General features: G+C 43.3%; 1 protein-coding gene across 1 annotated transcript in view; it reads left to right on the top strand.

Annotated features, from left to right (window-relative positions):
- Positions 1–24,866, top strand: part of NR6A1 (nuclear receptor subfamily 6 group A member 1) — a 399,090-nt gene that overhangs the window by 362,830 nt on the left and 11,394 nt on the right. The window contains exon 8 of the mRNA XM_075322829.1: positions 2,354–2,608. Coding sequence (XP_075178944.1) covers positions 2,354–2,608 — 255 coding nt within the window. The remainder of the gene's footprint in view (positions 1–2,353; positions 2,609–24,866) is intronic.

Here is a 24,866-nt window from a genome sequence, read left to right as displayed (position 1 = left end):
TGGCTGTACAGGTGGTTTGTCCGCTCCTGCACTTTGTAAGAGGTTGCTACCACAGCCCTGTCGACAGATGTACTTTCACATCTCACCACTGCTTACAGTATTTCGAGCGCTGCAGCCGGAAGTGATTTGACTGCTGAGCTCTGCCCACTCAAAGTAGCGGTCACGGTGACAAGTCCAGCACCAAGACTGCGGCGGCGACTTCACCCATTCTCAAGAGCAGATCGGGCTGCCTGCCATTGTGCTACAAATACCAGGCAACAGCAAGAAGTCACTACCACAGCCCTCGTGCCTGATCTGCTGTCAACACTCACTCCTACTTACAGTGTGCAGAGCGCAGCAGCGGCAATGATTTCACTACTGCGCTCTGTGCACTGTAAGTAGCAGTGACAGCAAGTCCAGCACCAGGACTACGGCAATGACTTCATCCAGTGCCGAGAGCAGATGGGACTGCCTGCCATTGTGCTACAAATACCAGGCTGCCCGAGCTGTTTTCACTGCGGCAAGAAGTTGCCATTGCAGTCCTCGTCCCCTATCTGCTGTGAACACTCACTCCTACTTACAATGTGCAGAGCGCAGCAGCCAGCTGTAAGTAGCAGTCAGTGGTGACAGCAAGTCCAGTATCAGGACTACAGTGGTGACTTCACCCAGTGTCGAGAGCAGATCGGGCTGCCTGCCATTGTGCTACCAATACCAGGCTGCCCGAGCTGTTCTTACTGCTACAAGAGGTCACCATCGCATCCCTCCTGCCTGATCTGCTGTCAATGCTCACTCTTACTTAGTGTGCAGAGTGCAGCAGTCATATCATGCCAGCTGTTGCACTCATTTGGATCGGGTGGTCAAAAAAGGGGATATTGCAGCTCAAGGCATGGTGCTGAGCTACAATAAAATGGCGCTAAGCTCCATTTACAGCTGTGAACTGTACATCAGTTGTGCACATCCCCAGTTATAGTTCACAGCTGTAAGTGGAGCCAAGCGCCATTTTATTGTAGCCCAGCACCATGCCTTTAGCTGCAATTTTCCATTTGTTGACCACTCCTAATTAGAGTGTCAAGAGCGCAGCGGCCAGCAATAAGTTGACTGCTGCACTCTGCCTACTGTAAGCAGTGGTCAGTGGTGACAGCAAGTCCAGCACCAGGACTGCGGTCGTGACTTCTTCCAGTGGCAAGAGGAGATCGGGCTGCCTGCCATGTGCTAAAAAATACCAGGCTGCCCAAGCTCTTTTCACTGCTGCAAGAAGTCGCCACCGCATCCCTCGTGCCCGATCTGCTGTGAACACTCACTCCTACTTAGTGTGCAGAGCGCAGCAGTCAAATCATTGCCAGCTGCTGTTCTCTAAACACTGAAATTTAGGAGTGGGTGGTCGACACAGGGGAAATTGCAGCTCAAGGCATGGCGCTGGGCTACACTAAAGTGGTGCTTGGGTCCACTTATAGCTGTGAAATGTGCATGACTGGGTATGTACTCAGTTGATGCAGACACACAGAGGTTAGTGCCGGAGACCAACCCTGCTCTCTTATGGCCTGTATCTGCCTTATTTGCTGTGTAAGTGCGCACTTAAGTCCCTGAAGACAAAAAATCGTGGAAAATAACAGATTACACCTAGTATTATACTGCTATACATATGTATATATATAATTAACAACCATAAAAAACTGTGATGTAAGGTCCTCGTAGATATTAGAGTAATGTCAGCCAAACCTGCCAACATCGCGTCTTCGGCCTAAAGTCTAATGTGTGTTGGGGCACCTGTCATGATTATCGGGGTACATGAAGATCCAGTATGGCCAGTTTCAGACTGACATTAATTTTGTTCTCAATGAGGTTATCTACAATCGGAGATGTCTGGCGGCGGCTGTTGGAGAAAACCGGAGTGCTCGTGTGTATGGGAGAGTCAGCAGCCGGCGGAAGACTAGTTTGGCCAACCGCTGTCTGATGTATGTTGGGGGTGGGGAAAGCTTTGCTCCTTTCTCCCTGCCTAGATGACATGCACACGCGCCAAGTGTACACGTGAGTCGGGGTTCCGATCTGAGCCGCTAGCCCCAAAACACTTTCTAATGTATAAGGCTTGTTTAAAGGAGTTATTTTAACAAACAATATTTATCAGCTATCCTCAAAGTAGGTGATCGATGTATGATCAGTGGGATTACAAAGGGAGGTCTTGTTCCCCCCCATGCCAAGAGAGTGGTAAAGGAATCAACTTTAGAAAAGTTTTAGTTACTCCTCCCCTCTACTTGGCGGTGGGTGGTGCACTACGCTGCTACCTTGGCAGTTAGTCCTGGTTTTGGACACACTTTTTTTTCCATTTTCTGCTCTTTTCTTATAACCTGTTGGCCCTTTGTTTCTCCATGCACAGGTACAGGGTTACTCATCCGGAGCTGTTCGCCTTGCTGTGCCGCCTTGCAGATGAGCTCCTGTTTCGTCAGATCTCATGGGTGAAGAAGTTGCCATTTTACTGCGATCTTACCATTCAAGATTACACATGCCTACTGAGTACTACATGGCAGGAGTTAATATTGCTGTCCTCACTGACTACTTACAACAAACAGATCTTCGGGGATCTGGCAGATGTCACATCGAAATACTCCCCATCCGAAGCAGAGCTGCATAGGTGAGTGCCCAAAACCACCAATAGTTCCTACTAATACATCATCATAACCAGTATATGGGAAATTGTAGCCTGTGTGGACTGGAAACCTCAATCATTAGTCAAAAATCAGAAATGTGGTCCGCTCATCAACTCCTACGATGGACGGATCGGATTAGATCCCAATTCAGCACGGAGATGCCCAGGCTGAAAATTTCCCCATTGGCCACTGTGAAAATTTATTTATTTTTTTTTTTTATAAAGATCATAATAGGAAGATAAAAATGTACAAAAATGTTTTAAAAATACATGTAATACATACAAAAATCTAATTTAGACAATAGGTTATTTTATGATAATAGCTTGACTTTAGTTAATATGTAGTACTTTGTTTCTCCACAAATAAGATGGGGTCTTATATTATTTTTCTTGCTTCGAAAGGTAGGCTAGGGCTTATTTTCAGGGATGTCGTCTTTTTTTCATGAAAAATAATCTACACTTATTTTTGAACAAAAAAAATAAAATCAACATTTATTCAAATATACAGTAATCATATCACATTCTGGAACATATATTTTATCTATATACTATATATATATATATATATATATATATATATATATATATATATATATATATATATATATATACCGTATATATATATTTTATATATATATATATATATATATATAATATAAATGTATATTTTTCTTATTTAAAAATGTTGGCACCCTTCTCAGAAAGTAAAGTATTTCTCCTAGATAACTATTGCAATTGCACGTTTTGTTATACACATGTTTATTTTCTCTGTGTGTGTTGGTACAACACCAAAAAAATAGAACGAAAAATCCAACTTGGACATAATTTTACAATTTTACACAAAACCCCAAATATGGTCTTGACAAAATTGTTTGCACCTTCAACTTAATATTTGGCTGCACACCCTTTGTAATAAAGACAGTGGATACGGAAAGTATTCAGACCCCTTTAAATTTTTCACTTTGTTTCACTGCAGCCATTTGGTAAATTCAAAAAAGTTCATTTTTTTCCTCATTAATGTACACTCTGCTCCACATCCCGCATCTTGACAGATAAAATAACAGAAATGTAGAATTTTTTGCAAATTTATTAAACAAGAAAAACTGAAATATCACATGGTCAAAAGTATTGAGACCCTTTGCTCAGCATTGAGTAGAAGCACCCTCCCATTTGAGCTCGTACAGCCATGAGTCTTCTTGGGATCCTGGATTTGAGGATCCTCTGCCATATTTCCTTGCAGATCCTCTCCAGTTCCGTCAGGTTGGATGGTGAACGTTGGTGGACGTCATTTTCAGGTCTCTCTAGGGATGCTCAATTGGGTTTAGGTCAGGGCTCTGGCTGGGCCGGTCAAGAATGGTCACAGAGTTGTTCTGAAGCCACTCCTTTGTTATTTTAGCTGTGTGCTTAGGGTCATTGTCTTGTTGGAAGGTGAACCTTCGGCCAAGTCTGAGGTCTAGAGTACTCTAGAAGAGGTTTTCTTCCAGGACATCTCTTTACTTGGCCGCATTGAACTTTCCTTCAATTGCAACCAGTCGTCCTGTCCCTGCAGCTGAAAAACACCCCCATAGCATGATGCTGTCACCACCATGTTTCACTGTTGGGATTGTATTGGGCAGGTGATGAGCAGTGCCTGGTTTTCTCCACACATACCGCTTAGAATTATCACCAGAAAGTTCTATCATTTCATCAGACTAGAGAATCTTATTTCTCATAGTCTGGGAGTCCTTCATGTGTTTTTTGTGCAAACTCTATGCAGGCTTTCATATGTCTTGCACTGAGGAGAGGCTTCCGTTGGGCCACTCTGCCATAAAGGTCTGACTGGTGGAGGCTGCAGTGATAGTTGACTTTGTGGAACTTTCTCCCATCTCTCTACTGCATCTCTGGAGCTCAGCCGCAGTGATCTTGGGGTTCTTCTTTACCTCTTTCACCAAGGCTCTTCTCCCACGATTGCTCAGTTGGGCTGGACGGCCAGGTCTAGGAAGAGTTCTGGTGGTCCCAAACTTCTTCCATTTAAGAATTATGGAGGCCACTGTGCTCTTAGGTACCTTGTGTACTGCAGAAATTCTTTTGTAACCTTGGCCAGATCTGTGCCTTGCCACGATGCTGGCTCTGCTCCTTGGGCAGTTCCTTTGACTTCATAATTCTCATTTGGTGTGACATGCACTGTGAGCTGTGAGCTCTTATATAGACAGGTGTGCACCTTTCCAAATCAAGTCCTGTCAGTTTAATTAAACACATCTGGACTCCAATGAAGGAGTAGAACCATTTCAAGGAGGATCACAAGGAAATGGACAACATGGGACTTAAATATGAGTGTCTGAGCAAAGGGTCTGAATACTTATGACAATGTGATATTTCAGTTTTTATTGTTAAATAAATTTGCTAAATTTTTCCATTTTTTTTCTGACAAGATGGGGGATGGGGTGCAGAGTGTACATTAATGAGAAAAAATGAACTTTTTTTAATTTATCAAATGGCTGCAATGAAACAAAGTGAAAAATATAAAGGGGTCTGAATACTTTCCGTACCCACTGTAACTGCAATCAATCGCTTCCTATAATCGTCCACAAGCTTTTTACGTCTCTCACCTGGAATTTTGGACTCTTCTTTATAAACGTCTCCAGGTCTCCCAAATTTGAAGGCGTCTTCTCTTCTCCCAACAGCCATTTTAGGATCTCTTCACAAGTGTCAATGGGATTTAGATCCGGACTCATTGCTGCCACTTCAGATCTCTCCAGCGCTTTGTTTCCATCCATTTCTGGGGCCTTCTTGAAGCACTGTATGTTTGGAGTCACTGTTCTGCTGGAAGACCTATGACTAGTGATGGGCGAGCCCAAACTGTAAACGGACCCTGAACACTGACTTGTCAGCAAAGTCAGTGTTTCGGTTCAGGTTCGGCCACCTAGCAAATTCTAGAAATGAAAAAAAAAAATAAAAAAAAATAAATATATTGAATAAAGCAGGAGCGTTACACTTACCAACCTTCCCCGCAGCTGTAAGGCTGCTTTCACACATCCGGTTTGAGCTGTGCGGCTCAATCCGGCTGTGAAGCCTATGCAACGGATGCGGTGAAAACACCGCATCCTTTGCATAAGTTTTTTACATGCGGCCGGTCCGGTTTTTGCCGCTTGCGGCATGCTACTGAGCATGCGCAGTGGCAAAAACCGCATGCGGCGGCCGGATGCGGTTTTTGCCGCATCGCGCCGCATCCGGCATCCATAGGGATGCATTGGGAAAAGCGCCGCATCGGCCGGATGCGGCGCGATGCGGTTTTTTTTTGCCGGAGCAAAAAACGTGCCAGGGAACGTTCCATCCGGCCGCCGCATCGGCTAAATCTGCCGCATGCGGCAAAAACCGGACCGAACGCAAGCCCATGCGGCACAATGCGGCACTAATTAAAGTCTATGCAGGAAAAACGCAACCGGCAGCAAAAAAAAAACGGTTGCGGTTTTCCTGCAAAGTGCCGGATTGTGCCGCATTGCAAAAGCCGGATGTGTGAAAGCAGCCTTACACTTCTTCCGGGTCTAATCATTAGCTTTCATACATATTCACTGCTTTCCCGACCTCTTGTGTTTGGTTGCAGTCAGTCGGCGCACCTACCCTGTGAGTCAGTGTCTGCGATTGGATGGAATCACACACGCTGTTTACGTCTCTGTAGTGGTTTAAAAATACATTTCCAGAAATGGGTTCAGGTAACCCCCATATTGTAATACCCAAAGCAGACAGCTACAGGCTGCAGTCCCCATGATTATTGCACCCCCCCACCCTCCCTAATTCTAAAACTTTCAGCCAGCAGCTGCCCCATAATTGTCATATCCATTAGATGCGACAATTCTGGCGCTTTACCTGGCTCATGCCTATTGCCCTGGTGTGCCGGCAATCATGGTATTAGAAGGGGTTAATGATCGCTCAGAGCTGCCACTAAGCCCTAGATTAGTTATGGGTAGGAGTCTATGAGAAAAAAATCCCGAGAAAATCTGGCTCTTCAAAAAAGGATAGGCTTTTATTGTATAAAAAAACATCACTTGTAAAAAAGACAAATGGGTAGCAAAAATATACCCTAATGCGGACAAGGCTATATGCTTCTTAAGGTACTGTCACACATAACGAGATCGCTAGCGAGATCGCAGCTGAGTCACCGTTTTGGTGACGCAGTAGCGATCCCGTTAGCGATCTCGTTATGTGTGACACTTACCAGCGATAAGGCCCCTGCTGTGAGATCGCTAGTCGTTGCTGAATGGTCCAGGTCATTTTCTTCAAAGGCGATGTCCTGCTGGGCCGGACACATCGCTGTGTTTGACGCTGTGTGACAGGATCACAGTGACTGCTGAGATCGTTATACAGGTCGCCACTGCGACCTGTATTGTTCCTGCATCGCTGGTAAGATCTGACTGTGTGACATCTCACCTGCGACCTCCCAGCGACTTACCTGCGATCCCTATCAGGTCGCATCGTTTTCGGGATCGCTGGTAAGTCGTTGTGTGTGACTGGGCCTTTAATCGTAACCACGATTAACCTTGATACACAACCAAGATAAGCACACAGCTGGGGACTATTGCAGACATCGGGACTGACTGGGTGGGGGAAGCAGTGGATATGTATGAGAGTTAATGAGCAGACCTGGAAGCAATGTGACAGCCACACGGGAGACTCTGTAAGTATAATAATTTGACTGTAGGTACAGGGTTCTTTTCCTTGGAGGTCTTATTCCATTTTCAGTATACACTAGAATGATGTGCTTTACCAAAAAACTTCTACCGTGGTCTCGTGTCCACCAGACACTTTCCAAGAAGGATTTTGGTTACTCAGGTACATTTTGAAAACTGCAGCCTAGCTTTGTGATGTCTCTGTGTCAGCAGTGGAGTCCTTCTGTGTCTCCTGCCATAGTGTTTCATTTCATTCAGATGTGGTTGGATAGATCACGCTGACACTGATGCACCCTGAGGCTTCAGGACAGCTAAAATTTCTTTGGAACTTGATTGCGGCTGCTTATCCAACATCCGGGCTATCCTGCATTGCAATCTTTCATCAATTTTTCTCTCCTGTCCAAGTTCAGGGAGATTAGCTACAGTGCCATGGGTTGTAAACGTCTTGATTATATTGCGCACCATGGAATAAGGGACTTCAAGATCTCTGGGGATGGACTTGTAACCTCGAGATTGTTGATATTTTTCAAAAATTATGGTTCTTTTGTCCTCAGATTGTTCTTTTCTTTCTTTTCTCCGAGCTTAGTGTGGCACACAGACACACAATCCAAAGACTGAGTCAACTTCTCCACTTTTTGTATCTGGTTTCAAGTGTGCTTTTCATATTGCCCATAGTTGTTACTTGCTACAGGGGAATTTGAACAAGCATCACATGCTTGAAACAAAGTTGTTTACCCACAATTTTGGAAAGGTACCATCAATTTTGTCTTGCCCATTTTTGGGGTTTTTGGGTTAAATTATCTCAAATTTGCCTATTTTTTTTCTCGTGTGTTTTCTATTGTTGCAATTCACAAAACAAACAAACGTGTGTATAACAAGACATGTGTCGTTGCAGTTGTTTTCTTTGAGAAATACGTCATTTTCTGGGACAATTTAAGGTTGCCAACAGTTTCGGCCATGATTTGTATATGTATGTATATATGTATGTTTGTATGTATAATATATCTATATTTACACAGTGACAAGCAAAATGGTAACAATGTTTTGAACTTTTGACTTTCAGGCTCCATATCTCACCATCTACAGCTTTGAGCATGAGACTATCTTAATTTTATAGACAATCATCTTGGCAATCTCATGCATAAATTTGATTTTCGACTATTTAGCATATGTTTAGTTATGCAGATTCCTGTCATGTCATTGCAATTTTTATTATTTTATTAGTATTTTGTAAATCCACCATTGACTTTCAGCACTGCCTGAATACTTCTGGGCTCTCGATCAGATTCATGCACGTCTTGACCGAAATATGATCCCAGGTCTCTTCTACACGTACCCAATGCTGGTGCATACTGGTTTACACACTTGGGGATGCATACAGGTTTTTCTTCAACTCCAACCACAAGTTTTCTATTGGGTTGAGGTCCGGGCAATATGGGGGCCAATCCAGCACCTCTACTTCATTGCCGTTGAACCATTTCTTCGCCAACCTCAACGTATGCTTCGTGACGTTGTCCTGCTGGAACACTATGTCGTCCTTTTCAAACCCATAGTGCTTATGTACGAAGTAACTAGTCTTGTTGGATAGTCACATATTAGCTCAGCACTGAGACCACCATCGATCCTGAACAAGTATCCAACGCCTTTGGCTGTGAAGCAACCCCATATCATCAGGCTTCCTTCACCGAACTGGACAGTTTCTTCAGTTTCTTGATCCTTGAGCTCCATTTTCCCTTGTTTCTTCCAGACCCATTTGCACCCATCAGAGCCTAGACTATTGACTTTCATCTCATTGCTCCAAGTCACCCGTTTCCAATTGTCTACTGTCCACTTTTCGTACTTCTTTGCAAACTTGAGCCAATGCTTTTTATCATGATATTCAAGTTGAGGCTTCTTCACCTTTTTCGAGCCACTATTCCAAACTTGTGTAACATGCCTCACACAATGCTTGCATGGACATCTGTCATCTCACTTTAACGAAGCATACGAGCCGCCTCCACTTCCGGGTTTGTCACACCAGAACTTATAGACCTTGTGATGAGCCAACCTTTAACAGTAATTTCTCCATCTGTAGTTCAATCTGTAGACCTGAAAACTTTGTATATTTATATATTTATTTCTGCTGATTATTTATCGCTAACATATTTTTTCACAATGTACACTTAATTTATTTAGTTGAATCATCATTCCCTGCATGAAAACCTATTAGGACACACAATCTAAGGTATATGCCTGAGCATGTACTATGTTGATATCATTTTCCCACCCTTCATTTGATTCCTATGCCAGGGAAAACTCCTGCATCACAACTTACTATGTAGACTGTGAGCCCTCGGGGGCAGGGTCCTGTCTCCTCCTGTACCAGTCTGTGGCTTGTATTGTTTATGATTATTGCACTTCCCTTTTTCACATGTAAACCACCATGGAATAAATGGCAATATAATAATAAATAATAATATTTGGCATAGAGTGGTATATGTTCCAACAGTCCCAAGTCCCAAATTGGGAGAGATCTCCTACTATCCTAGGAGGTCATCGCTCCTGTACAGCAAAGTCTCCTGCATGTACTCAAAAACACTATACACGTAAATTAATGATCTGCTTTCCTTGAAGTATGGTCTTCTCTGAGAACCTCTTGCAGTGGATGCAGTAGCTGTAAGGCTCAGGCTACATTGCTTAGTCTGGGAGAATTTTTTTCTACTTCTCTAAATGATGTTCTTTTTCTCTCCCTCTCTCCCGCTCTACCACTCTCCCTCTCTCTCTCTCTCCCACTCTCCCTTCCTCCTTCTCTCCCACTCTCCCTTTTTCCCCTCTCTGTCTTCATCTGTCTCACTATCTCTCGCTTTCTGCCAGTCCCTCTCTGTCTACCTGTCTTCCTGTGTGTCTCTCTCTCTCTCTCTGTATCTCTTTCTCTCTCTCTCTGTCCCTCTCCACTGAAATCATATTAACTCACACATAAGCTGTCTTATGTTAAGAATGTCCTTCGTTGCTTCCTATTAATGACCTGTAGCAAAATAGAAGCAGAGCTTTGGTTGCCAAAGGTCACCTCATAAATATCGAGTAACACTGAAAACAGCCAATATATTACCTCAACATCCAAACCGTTTCTGTGTGTGTGTCTCTTTCTGTGTCTCTCTTTCTGTATCTGTGTATCTTTCTGTCTTTCTTTCTATGTGTCTCTTTCTGTGTGTGTCCCTTTCTTTCTTTCTGTGTGTGTGTCTTTCTGTGTGTGTGTCTTTCTGTGTGTGTGTCTTTCTGTGTGTGTGTCTTTCTGTGTGTGTGTCTTTCTGTGTGTGTGTCTTTCTGTGTGTGTGTCTTTCTGTGTGTGTCTCTTTCTGTGTGTGTCTCTTTCTGTGTGTGTCTCTTTCTGTGTGTGTCTCTTTCTGTGTGTGTCTCTTTCTGTGTGTGTCTCTTTCTGTGTGTGTCTCTTTCTGTGTGTGTCTCTTTCTGTGTGTGTCTCTTTCTGTGTGTGTCCCTTTCTGTGTGTGTGTCTCTTTCTTTCTGTGTGTGTGTCTCTTTCTTTCTGTGTGTGTGTCTCTTTCTGTGTGTGTCTCTTTCTGTGTGTGTCTCTTTCTGTGTGTGTCTCTTTCTGTGTGTGTCTCTTTCTGTGTGTGTCTCTTTCTGTGTGTGTCTCTTTCTGTGTGTGTCTCTTTCTGTGTGTGTCCCTTTCTGTGTGTGTGTCTCTTTCTTTCTGTGTGTGTGTCTCTTTCTTTCTGTGTGTGTGTCTCTTTCGGTGTGTGTGTCTCTTTCGGTGTGTCTGTCTCTTTCGGTGTGTCTGTCTCTTTCGGTGTGTCTGTCTCTTTCGGTGTGTCTGTCTGTCTCTTTTGGTGTCTATCTCTTTCGGTGTCTGTGTCTCTGTGTGTCTTTTTCTCTGTCCACAATAGGAGTCTATAATAAGAGAGCAGATCCCAGCTCCTTTGATGCAGATTTTTGGCGAATAACTAAAGCGTGGGGTTAAATTTTGCCCTCAAAACATAGTTTATAATGTTCCCCGAGTGAGGAAGTGGTGCAAAATTTTCTCTCTGTATCTCGTTCTCTCGCTCTGTCCCTCTCCACTGAAATCATATTAACTCACACATAAGCTGTCTTATACTAAGAATGTCCTTTGTTGCCTCCTATTAATGACCTGTAGCAAAATAGAAGCAGAGATTTGGTTTCTATAGGCCACCTGATAAATATCCAGGGTAACTGTGAAAACAGCCAATATATTACCTCAAACATCCAAACAGTTTCTGTGTTTGTCTCTGTTTCTGTGTCTCTTTTTCTGTGTATGTGTATCTTTCTGTCAGTGTCTTTCCTTCTGTGTCTCTTTCCTTCTATGTATCTGTGTGTGTCTGTCTGTGTGTGTGTGTCTGTGTGTGTGTCTGTCTGTGTGTCTGTGTGTGTCTGCCTGTCTGTGTGTGTCTGTCTGCCTGTCTGTGTGTGTCTGTCTGCCTGTCTGTGTGTGTCTGTCTGCCTGTCTGTGTGTGTCTGTCTGCCTGTCTGTGTGTGTCTGCCTGTCTGTGTGTGTCTGTCTGCCTGTCTGTGTGTGTCTGTCTGCCTGTCTGTGTGTGTCTGTCTGCCTGTCTGTGTGTGTCTGTCTGCCTGTCTGTGTGTGTCTGTCTGCCTGTCTGTGTGTGTCTGTCTGCCTGTCTGTGTGTGTCTGTCTGCCTGTCTGTGTGTGTCTGCCTGCCTGTCTGTGTGTGTCGGTCTGCCTGTCTGTGTGTGTCGGTCTGCCTGTCTGTGTGTGTCTGTGTGTGTGTCTGTCTGTGTGTGTCTCTGTTTGTGTGTGTCTCTTTTTGTGTGTATCCCCGAATGGATACTTGAACATCGGATCCAATAAAAACTTGAGTGACTTACATTATAAAAGGCCTGACTCCTGCGCAGACACCCCAACCCCACACCCCCAAGACAGTGGCCTGACGATCTTCTTAAATATAGTGTTTCAGGAGTGGTTCCCCAGTATCTCACCTTCTTTATTTCTGGGTTGTAGATTCTCCTCCTGATCGAAGTTTAGACCAGTGGCAACGCTGTGAAAATGTAAAGCAAAAAGTTTGTAAGCACTGCTTTTTTTGCCTAGGAGACATGCAAAGGTGGCCAGTAATCTAGTTAACAAGCAGCAAACGCTAAAATTAAAACAATCTTATACTTGCAGGCTTGGTCAGGTTAAAAGCAAACAAACAAGTTGAAGTTAACTCATCCTCCTGATCCAATGCTGTATATCCTCTGGTGCTCCAGTTTTTGTTGTTTAGCTGCAGTGGCAACATCATATCTATGCACTGCAGACCATCACTGAGCTCAGCAGATCTGTTGATGTGGATGGTTGCTTAACTCAGTGATTGTCCCATCATCAGTACACTGATATAGCACCAGAACCACCATCAGTACATGAATAAAGCACCAAAACTATCACAACCACAGCTCTTTCTTTTTTCGATTTTCTGTAACACATCCCTACACAGTGCCCTTGAAGTAACACTGTCATTTTAAGACCTCCTGTATAAAAAAAAATCTGTTCATGCTGTGGCTTAAATAAGCCTCACACTGTGCCCCTGAACAATAAAATGCCCCCTCACTGTCTGTATAGTGATATATGGCCTCCACACTTTCCTGTCCTAAAAAATACAGCCTCCACATCACCCCTCTGCTCCCACCTTACGTACTATTATCGCCACACTTGTCCACCTATATGAATTAAAACCGCTTCAGAGCTCCGTATTATACCCACCACACTGTTGCGCTTATATATTTATACCCACTACACAGCACAATACATGAATTATAGCCACCACACCACCCTACTTGGGAATTATAGCTACCTCTTCTTCGCCCCCAATTGTCACTGGATCCTTCTCCGGTATCACGCAATCAACAAAGCGAGAGATGAGTGAACAATCCCAAGAACCTTTCTGCCATACAAACCAGAAGGTCCATAAAACAATCCACCACTCAGAGGGTAAAATAGTCCAAGAACATCGATATAGTCTATTAACTGGATAAATGCCCGGGAGATAAGTCACGATCATCCAACAGTCTTTTCTTACCTTGATGCCCAGCCAAGGGGATGTCATGGGCCAGTTGGAGTAGCTGTGTCCTGTACTTCTGGGGGACGGTGAGTTGCCTGGTCACCGCATCACGGATGTCCTTCTTCGTTACACGATAATACAATCCGTTTTTACGAGTGAAGCTATCGCTATTATCACCCACATGCTTAGTTTCTACCCTTAGCCTAAGGGCTGCTAAGGTGGTGTCACCCACTGTTTCTCTTCTCAACTTCTCTCTGTCCCAAGACTCTCCCAATGTGGTAGCCGGGGATGGATGGCTTACCGACTCTGATAGGGGTCATGGTGGCTGCTCCCCGGTGAAGTCCTGATGTCGTAGTGCTGGCATGGCCTGTAATCGAGTGATGGCTTCTACAAAATGGCACTGTAACTCTCCATTGTCGTTTCCCAGGAGGATACTTGCGGGAAGTTCTTCCATATCTCCAGTCCAGCACATTTTTCCCCATAACCATAATCCAAACACACAGACGCTCGCTGTATATATTTGTGAGTCCCCCCTCCCTCCAATGCAATGAGGATTGTAGTGCCCTGGTGCATTACAACTGTGTATATATAACACAGTATTGCAGTATATGATGAAACTGCCAATGGTGAACCAAGGTGGCAGTGACAGGAGGACTCCATCTTCTATGGCAACCCCCTAGATCCCTGCGATCATGTGGCAGGGGGCTGATAGGAGCCAGAGCACCCATGCATCAGCATTGTGTCACTTAGACACTGCTGCTAGTGACTGACAGGAAAGGATAAACTGCAGTGAATGGAACAAACTCTGGTTGCTGTAGCTACAGGCAAATGCCAGATGTGTAACATAGTCAACGTCTTGTATGAAGCAGGCTCAGCTACTGAGACCGCTTTATACTTTCCTTAGTGTCTTATGCCTGAAATGTACATTATAGGTCGTTAAGAGCTTACAAACTAAGGAATTATTAGGGGTGACATAAGAGGTAAAAAGTGCTTGTATTGTATGCTCCAGCTATCTTTGCAATAAGGTTATTTATTTCAAATGTCCAGATACTAAGTGCATCACTCGGGAGGGGCGCACAATGGATAAATGGGATCATATTCTAAGGAAAATATAGCAGCGACAACTGAGAAACGATACGTCAGTGAATTGATGTGATAGACCGGTCTTTAAACTGGCCGTCGGTAGTATTTCATTCCAGAGAACCGTTGCAGCACTAGAGAAGTCTTGGAGACTGTGCTGGAGGATGTTAGTCTTTAATTTGCTAAGGCAACAAGGAAAGTGCAGTAGGGTGTTATCCAGATAAGGAGGTGATAAGAGGCTCACCTGGTGGGGTTTTGTGAGACGCAACACTTTGAAGGTGTTTTCCCATGAACAAAGTTAATTTTAATCAATAGATCTTGAAATAATAATAATTTCCACAATTGGATGTGATTAAAAAAAATGTTCCTGTGCTGAGATAATCTTATATATGTGTCCCTGCTGTGTACTGTGTAATGGCTGTGTCTGGCCATACAGGGACATGGTCTGATCATACCACATCTCCTGGGCAGGGAAGGAATCAAAAAAGTATAAACACATTACATCATGGGTCATAGCTGATTCTTTCTGTGAGGTAAAACATTTCCCTTCCTGTTTTTAATAAAAAAATGTTTTACCTCAAAGACTAATTTACCATCCTATGCTGTGCTATCTGTATACTCTTTTACTTCCTCCCCTGCCCAGGAGATGTGGTATGATCAGACCATGTCCCTGTACGGTCAGAGACAGCCATTACACAGTACAGAGCAAGGACACATATACAATGTGTCCACCCATATCCTGTCCACCGCCATTAACTTGATAACGGCGGCAGCTGTAGGCATAGAAGTGGTGTCTAGGTATAGTAAAGTAGCCTTGCACTACGCAATGAAACCACCTATAGCGCCACCTGGTGGAAAACAACGGAGTTAGCATTTTTATCTCGAAAACGGAACGAGATAGAGAAAAAAATGAATTACAAAGTTGTAGGACATCATCAATTCAATACGAATCGACACCTTGCATACAGAAATGCTATGATTAGAACGTGTAAAACTCACAAGGCTGCGGACGTGAAGCGATACGTCATGGAGACCTTCCTACCAGTTATTGGGTATGGTGGCTGCATGAAGTGGCCTCTACGCACACCTGACCCCATTTGACTTCTTTCTGTGAGGTCACATCAAACAGCAGGTGTATGCGACCCCCCCACCAACATTGCAGGACCTACGACAACATATCACAGATGCTTGTGCAAACGTGTCACCTACCATGTTGCACAGCGTGCAGCAAGATACAGTATGCTGTGCAGAGCCCAGATGTGCATTGCAGCTGACGGCGGCCACTTTGAGCATCAAAGTTAAATGAGCGCCATATGCGTGACCAGCATTCAATGTTTGGGGGGGGTCATGGGTTTCATATCATAGCATTTCTGTATGCAAGGTGCCGATTCGTATTGAATTGATTATGCCCTACAACTTTTTAATTCACTTTTTTTCTCTATCTCGTTCCTTTTTCAAGATAAAAATGCTAACTCCGTTGTTTTCCACCAGGTGGCGCTATAGGAGGTTTCATTGCGTAGTGCATGGCTACTTTACTATACCTAGACACACTACTATGCCTATAGCTGCCACCGTTCTCAAGTTAATGGCGGTGGACAGGATATGGGTGGACACACTGTATAAGATTATCTTGACACAGGAACATTTTTTTAAAAAAAAAACCATTGTGGAAATTATTATTTTTCCAAGATCTATTGATTAAAATGAATTTTGTTCATGGGAAAACCCCTTTAAGGGTATCAAACAGGGTTCCAGTTCCTGAAGCGCCACATGTTTGCAAATCCAATCTGGTAATGCTGGTAGTTTTGAGATAGTGGGTGACCTGCTCTGTTGGTGTGAATTCGACCAAGGAGTCAGAATCAGGCGAAAAGTTTAGCAGTGTGGTTTATACTCTGTGTGTTTCAAAGTTATCCACATCTGCTGAAAAAGATGGAATACTTTGAAACGTGTAGAGAATAAGCTAATGTGAATGCTTTCGCCTGATTCTGACTCCTTGGTCGAATTCACACCAGCACCCGCTATCTCCAAACTACCTGTAATTAGCAGAATGGAGGGCAAGGGTAATGTCTTATGACCTCCGTCAGGTTTATGGAACCTTATGCATGCTTTCTTGTGCAGTTTGTCAGTATACAAACGAAGCATAAAGCCAGAACATTATGTGAACAGGGTTTTGAAGCGTTACAGAGCTTTAGGACAGAGGACATCTTAAGCGGGCTTTACACGCTACAACAAATCTAACGATGTGTCAGCGGGGTCACATCGTAAGTGACGCACATCCGGCATCGTTAGTGGTGTTGTAGCGTGTGATACCTCCGTGCGATTGCGATTGAACATACAACCGTTCATCGCATATACGTCGTTCATTTCCTTAAAATTGCACTTCAGGTTGTTCAATGTTCCCGAGGTACATCACAGTGTGTGACACCCCGGGAACGATGAACAGATCTTACCTGCGTCCCGCTGGCTTCCGCCGGTAATCTGGAAGGAAGGAAGTGGGTGGGATGTTTATGTCCCGCTCATCTCCGCACCTCCGCTTTTATTGTCCGGCTGCCATGTGACGCCGAACGTCCCTCCCACTCCAGGAAGTGGATGTTCGCCGCCCACATCGAGGTTGTATGGAAGGGTAAGTACGTGTGACGGGAAATAATCGTTTGTGCGACACGGTCAACAAATTGAACATGCCGCACATACGATGGAGGCGGGTACGATCGCATACAATATCGTATGTGATATTGTAAGGTGTAAAGCAGGCTTTACAGCCCGCTGACCACTGTGACCTTCAGCAATGTCAAGACAGCTTGAATGGAGTGGCGCTGCACATCCTTGCGCTCAGCTTCATTAACTGTCTGTGGGACTGTCAGACAAAGCAAAGTACTGTACTTTGTTTTCTCCAGCAGTCTTATAGACAATGAATGGGGTGCAGGTCGACCATTTAAGGCAGGTATCTGCAGATCACAGTTCTCCATATCTCTCTTGGTCCCAATGGTCAGACCCCCAGCTATCAGCAAGTCATCAATGGATTGTTTATAACTTGCTTCTTTGGAAATTATCCTTTCATTTATTTGCACCAAAATACTTACATATTAGTCAGTGCACCTCGCTGTGGCACATGTAGTTAATGCCACATCTCACAATAAACTGAGGAGGGTGAGTTGCCCAAGCTAGGTAGCTACCAAAATGGACTGTTACCTACCTTCCATACTTGCAGAAATATGACTAAAACAAACTAGGTTGGCTAATTAAAGGTTAATTAAAGCTTATTGATCACGCCTTACATGCATCATGTAGAATACTGGTAGCTTCTCATGTGGCACAGGGGTTGCTGCAAACCCCATAACTGTACCCCAGAAATGAATGCTTCCTTTTTGCTCACAATTAATCGCTACATGATTAAAAATAGTAAAACAGCCGTGCCACATTACCCTCCAAGTTACCTCATCCACATCACTAAAGTTCAGATTTCACATTAATGTAAATGTAAAATTATTTTACAACTATGACCTCTGGTCTTTGAGCCATTAATTATCAGAAATGAGGCAGGGTCTCTGCAGTGCATGTAGTGGTCTGTCTCTAAATCTAGCCTTATCTGCTTTTACGGCTTTGTATTTTGCACAGTGATTTACGACGTGTGTTTTTCATAATCAGACCCTTATCGGGGCGCCAGATTACAATGTGATTTAGGGCTGGTTGTGGGTTCATGCACAGCTGCACCAGCCTCTGGCCAGCTCCGGAGAGCCACTAACAAGCTCGCACACCCAAAAGTTATCTGCACCTTGTTATTCGTGGCTCCTTTGTAGAACTCCCACACCTCAGGATTCATACAGAACACCTCTATGTGTTGGTGACATTGCTCAACAGCCGTGAAAACTCTGATTCTAGGAAAGCTTCACATTGCTATAAACTCCCACTCCGAACTGGACTGTTATCTAATCGTTAGATTTGTTAATTCCGGTCATTTCTTCTCTGGCTATGAAACCACAAAGTTGTAACAGTAATACAAGAAGAGTGAATTCATAGTTGGATATCAGTCTAGTGAGACCCTGCCCAATTGTAGCAATATAGTGATTTAAAGGGATTTTTCAGAATTCCGAGAAAGGTTGTTTTTCTTGAGAAGACTGCACCGTACTTGGCCATGTCTGGTGTTGCATTTTGGCCCTACTCTTGAAAGTGGAGGTCTGTTGCAATTACTGCACTGTACATGGACAGAAGTGGCTGTATATATATTTATATTCAGCTAAGCCAGACACCTCTGGTATCTGCTTAACTGCCCTAAGAAACAAAAGGATCAAGCATGTTGGAGTCCACCTGCTTGATCATTCCAAGACACAAGTCATCAATGGAGTCGAGAAGCCCCAAGACATATTAGATGATCGGCCAATTCCACCAAAATCGTGGGGTTAGGTCAACATACTTCCATGGGTTGAACTCAATGGACTTAAGTCTACCTTCAACCTCAAAACTATGAAACTCTAAATGTAATGTAGGACCAGCTCAAGGTCACAAGCAGTAGGTCATTTTTGTTAGTTGTGATTTTTGATAAAAAATTGTACAATCACTTTTTTTTTTTTTTTATTTGAAAGCCAAGTCCAAACGTCTGTCATCTCAGCCAATCAGTCAGGGCTCACATAAAGGTGAATCCTCTTGTATAGGTCTACAGTAGTCCTAATCAAGTGATAAACCTATCTACTCTTCTCCAGTTCACCCACCACACTTTGATCTGTAGCTTCTTGACATCTCATGATCAGTTTCTTAAGCGCTTCTTAAGCGCTTGGTGTCTGCCATGATGACCTGAAATATAAAATAAGGCAGCATTGATTTTAAGACACAGGGAAATGTCCTGTGTTGGTATTAGAGGAATGCACGCTGCTCTTGAGGATCCAGTTCATTAGGAAGCCTCAGCGTGGGATTCCGGCACCTGGTCATCCTGCAATCTTTGCACCTGCTGTTTCTCATTGTAAGCATTCAGTCTTGTAAGAAGAATTTCAGCACTCCAATATTATTTTCTTGGCCTGAAGCAGCGTAGATTTGTAAGGCTGTAATAACAACAGACACAATATCTATTGTGAATCAAGAGACTATTTATTGGGGCTCTTAGAGAAATGTCCACCAAACCCAATAATTTCATACATAAATTAATAATCAGTTCTGGTGCCAGGAAACTAGAGAGAACCATTCCACACTATGATACTCCTAGATATTCTGGGAGAATGTAAAATTACGTCCCAATTCATCATCACTTATTCGCCTTTTTTCAGGAGTAAAAATGGTTCAAATAGTGACTGTTACGTTTGCGCCAAAATCATTCCATTATCACTTTATTAAGCTCACCTGGTTTCATTCCAAATTATGGACATATGTGATATAATATAATATATTTTTATATATATATATATATTATATATTATATTAATTATGTATATAATATATTATATTACATAATATATATATAATATATATATATATTATAATATATTATGTAATATGATATATTATAATATATATATATATATATATATATATATATATATATATATATAATAAAAATGTTGTGCTCCAGGAAAGCTTAGAAGTGCAAATATATATAAAATATAAATATATTATATTATATTACATAATATATATATAATATATATTTTATATACATAATTTATATAATATAATATATTCTTTAATATACTATATATAAATTATATATATATATATATATCTCAAAAATATATATATATATAAAAATATATATATATATATATATATATATATATATATATATATATAAATAAATTATATTACATATGTCCATAATTTTGAAAGAGACCGATGAAACCAGGTGAGCTTAATAAAAGTAATAATAGAATGAGTTTGGCGCAAACGTCAACTGCATGAAAATAAACAGAAATATATATATTATATATATATATTATATATTTTTTTATATATATACATACACATACATATATATATATATATAATATATTTTTTTATATATATTATTTTTTTATATATAATATATAAAAAGATATATATATGTAACATATATATATATATATATATATAATATATTTCTGTTTGTTTATTTTCATGCAGTTGGAGATTAAGATGCAAACTTTTAATAACTTATCAACATTTTAGTCTAAAAATCCAAAAACATTTTTTTGTATTGAGCAAAAATGTATCAACCAGAGTGAGTAGGGGGAGCATTTTGACAAATTTGGCTAAAAGAGCAACGAAAATCACATTCAATAAAGGAAAAAAATAACTTGAAAAAAGTGTAACTTTTAGCCTGTAAGTTCTTGCTTAATTTTTGTTTGTTTTCTAAGTGCAACTTGGGTTTTTTTTTCTACCCCTAAGGGTATGCGATTATGTCAGGTGGAAGCCACCTGAATAAGTGCTTAAAAATGGTAAAAAAAAAAATAACGTGCACTGTAATGTATGGCAACTTGTTGTGCACATTAAAGGGAAGGTGTCATGCCCAAAAAAACATTTTCAATAACTGAAAAAATGTAAAGTAATAATGTTTTAATGTTTTGTTTAAATATTATTTGTTTTTAATTGAGCAAAATATAAAAAAAATTAAAAAGTTTGATATTTTCCACTCTTAAACACTAGGGGGAGCAGCTGCTGAAATCCTACAGAAATACCACTGTAGAAAAAGCCTGGATTACAGCTGCAGTAAAGTGGGCAGAATCTGCTCTCCTGTGTGCGATGGCACCTCCCCCTCCAAATCTGGGTGTTCCTAACAGATAAGAGAGAATGAAGTGTAGGGACACAGTGCGGAGCCATTTTGTTGGTGACCACAAATGTCTAAAGTGTCATCAGTCGCAGTGTGTGTGTGTGTACACTGTGTATATACTGTGTGTGTGACAGCACCCAGCATGAGGGCAGCGAAGCCAGCATGTGTATATACTATATACCATGTACTGTGTGTATATACTATATACCGTATGAACACTGTGTATATTCTGTGTGTGTGACCGAGCAGCATTCGGGGAGGTGGAGCCAGCGTGCGTATATACTATATACCATGTACTGTGTGTGTATATACTATATACCGTGTGTATATACTGTGTGACCGAGCAGCATGAGGGAGGCGGAGCCAACGTGTGTATATAATATATACCGTGTATTGAGTGTATATACTATATACTGTGTGTATATACTATATACCGTGTGTACACGGTGTATATACTGTGTGTGTGACCGAGAAGCATGAGAGGAGGTGGAGCCAGCGTGTGTATATACTATATACCGTGTATTGTGTGTATATACTATATACCATGTGAACACTGTATATACGGTGTTTGTGATCAAGCAGCATGATGGTGCAATGCTCTGCATGCACGACTACCCGAAATGCCCTACCGCACGCTCACCCACAATGCTCTACCACGCACGCACACACAATGCTCTGCCACGCACGCATTATGCTCTGCCACACGCACGCATCATGGTCTGCCACACGCACGCATCATGGTCTGCCACACGCACGCATCATGGTCTGCCACACGCGCGCGCACACAGTGCTCTGCCACACGCACGCATCATGGTCTGCCACACGCGCGCACACACAGTGCTCTGCCACGCACGCACACACAATACTCTGCCACACGCACGTACACACAATGCACTGCCACACATGCACACACAAAGTGTTCTGCCACGCACACATTATGCTCTGCCACACGCACGTATACACAATGCTCTGCCACATGCACGCACACACAATGCTCTGACACACGCACAATGCACTGCCACACACACACGCACATACAAAATGCTCTGCCAGGCACGCACACACACACTCACAAAATGTTCTGCCACATGCACGCACATAATGCTCTGCCACATGCACGCACACACAATGCTCTGCCACATGCACGCACACACAATGCTCTGCCAGGCACGCATACACAAAATGCTCTGCCACATACAGGCACACATTATGCTCTGCCACATGCACACACACACAATGCTCTGCCACATGTACGCACACACAATGCTCTTCCAGGCACGCACAAAATGCTCTGTCACATGCACGTACACACAATGCTCTGCCAGGCACGCACACACAAAATACTCTGCCACATGCACGCACACACAATGCTCTGCCACACGCACGAATACACAATGCTCTGCCACATGCACGCACACACAATCCTCTACCAGGCACGCACAAAATGCTCTGCCACATGCACACACACAATGCTCTGACATGCACGCACAAAATGCTCTGCCACATGCACACACACACAAGCACGCCCGCTGCGGCCGGGGAGGGAGGGGAGCCGTACACTACTCACACAGGTCGACAGGTGACAGGCCATGGGGGAGAGTGTGGGGGTGTCATTGGAGACAGTAGCATTGGCGGCGCCGGTACACTACTCCCCACGGGCCAAACGGGTGACGGGGAAAAGTTCAGCACACAGCATGACCGCTGTGAGCTGCAGAAAGATGGCTCTGATCTCCTCCCTCTGCTGTGATCTAGACAGCCCAGGGTGGCACGTCCATTTCACAGCAGAGAGCTCTCCTGTAATAAGCCTAGGGGTCAGATTCCAACTATCAGAGTCTATGCACAGAGGGCTGCCATAAAGCAGTGAGTAACTGTCATTACACACAGCAAATCCAGCATGGCAACCCCCAGTGCCTCCAATAAAACTAGAATGAAATAAAAACTAAATAAGCAGTGATTTTAATTTTGTATTAAAAATACTTGATATCATAATCACTATTTTAATTTTTTTTTTTAATGTTAGCTTTTTTTTTCTTCAAATTGATTCAAAAACCATGGAGCAGCTGAAAGAAGTGACCTGACCATTCTCCAGGCAGCTTTTGTTTATTTGTGTGTTTGTGCGTGTGTGTATCTATATATATAATTGCCTTATTCTGTCTCTGTCTGTCTGTCTGTCTTGCTCCAAAATTGTGTCCTTACGGTGACACAAAGCTCATTGGCTGCTGGGCTCGCCATGGCCCCGCCCCCCCACACGGATTGGCCGCTCGCCTCGGCTCCGCCCCCCGACGGATTGGTCGCTCGCCTCGGCCTGGCCCCGCCCTCCGCATGGATTGGCCACTCGCCCCGGCCCTCCGCACGCATCGCCAGACATAACCTTGCAATGCTGGGATCGTGACTGAGCCGGTGTACGCTGGTAACCATTATACACATCGGGTAACTAAGGTCCCTTAGTTACCCGATGTGTATCATAGTTACCAGCGTACACCGGCTCCCGGTACACATGTGCAGGGAGCCGGCATTATACTCCTCTCCCCCCAGGACTACTCCTCCTATTATAGTCCTCCTATTATACTCCTCTCTGAGTATAATAGGAGAACTATTATAGCATGGGGGATGGAGCACGATGGGGTGCGCAGCATGGGGGATGTAGCACGATGGGGGGTGCGCAGCATGGGGGATGGAGCACGATCGGGAGTGCGCAGCATGGAGGATGGAGCACGATGGGGAGTGCGCAGCATGGGGGATGGAGCACGATGGGGGGTGCGCAGCATAGGGGATGGAGCACGATGGGGGGTGCGCAGCATGGGGGATGGAGCACGATGGGGGGTGCGCAGCATGGGGGATGGAGCACGATGGGGGGTGGGCAGCATGGGGGATGGAGCACGATGGGGGGTGCGCAGCATGGGGGATGGAGCACGATGGGAGGTGCACACCTCCCCCCAACACACACACACACAACACAACACACACACACTGGGAACCACAAACACCGCCATACACAGACACCCACACACACAGACAACGCCGCACGCACACAACACACAAACACCGCGGCATACATAAATATACGCACATACCACACAACACACACATTGCACAAAACATACCTCCCCCCAAAACACACCACACCCACACAAACTGCGCAACACACACACACAACGCTAGAGACACACAGCGCTCCACAAACAACGCAACACACATACAACACCGCTCTCACCCCCCGCCACACCCAGACAACACCCAGAACATGTACAGCCCCTACACAAACACTTGGTAACTACACACAACAACATCTATATATATATATATATATATATAACAAAAATCATACATGAACTACACAATACGTAAATTCTAGAATACCCGATGCGTAGAATCGGGCCACCTTCTAGTATATATATAATTAGTTTTTTCTACCTCTAAGGGTATGTGATATTATGACGTGCTTGTCAGGCAGAAGCCACCTAGATAAGTGCTTAAAAATGGTCAAAAAATTAACATACGTACTGCAATGTATTGCAACTTGCTGTGCACGTTATTTTTCTTTTTTTTTATTTTAGCTTCTTTTTTTAATTGATTCAAAAGCCATGAAACAGCTAAAAGAAGTGACCTGGCCATTCTTCAGGCAACTTTTGTTTATATGTGTGTGTGTGTGTGTGTGTGTATATATATATTAGTTTTTTTCTGTGCTGCTGAGGGCTTTTTTTCTACCTCTAAGGGCATGTGATTGTGACATGCTTGTCAGGCAGAAGCCACCTGAATAAGTCCAATTTGTATGAATCAGC

The sequence above is a fragment of the Anomaloglossus baeobatrachus genome, chromosome 9 (genome assembly GCF_048569485.1).
Source record: "Anomaloglossus baeobatrachus isolate aAnoBae1 chromosome 9, aAnoBae1.hap1, whole genome shotgun sequence".
In the NCBI taxonomy this organism is placed as follows: Eukaryota; Metazoa; Chordata; class Amphibia; order Anura; family Aromobatidae; genus Anomaloglossus; species Anomaloglossus baeobatrachus.
The sequence above is the reverse complement of the archived record's forward strand: the minus strand, read 5'-3'. Positions and strand labels throughout refer to the sequence as shown.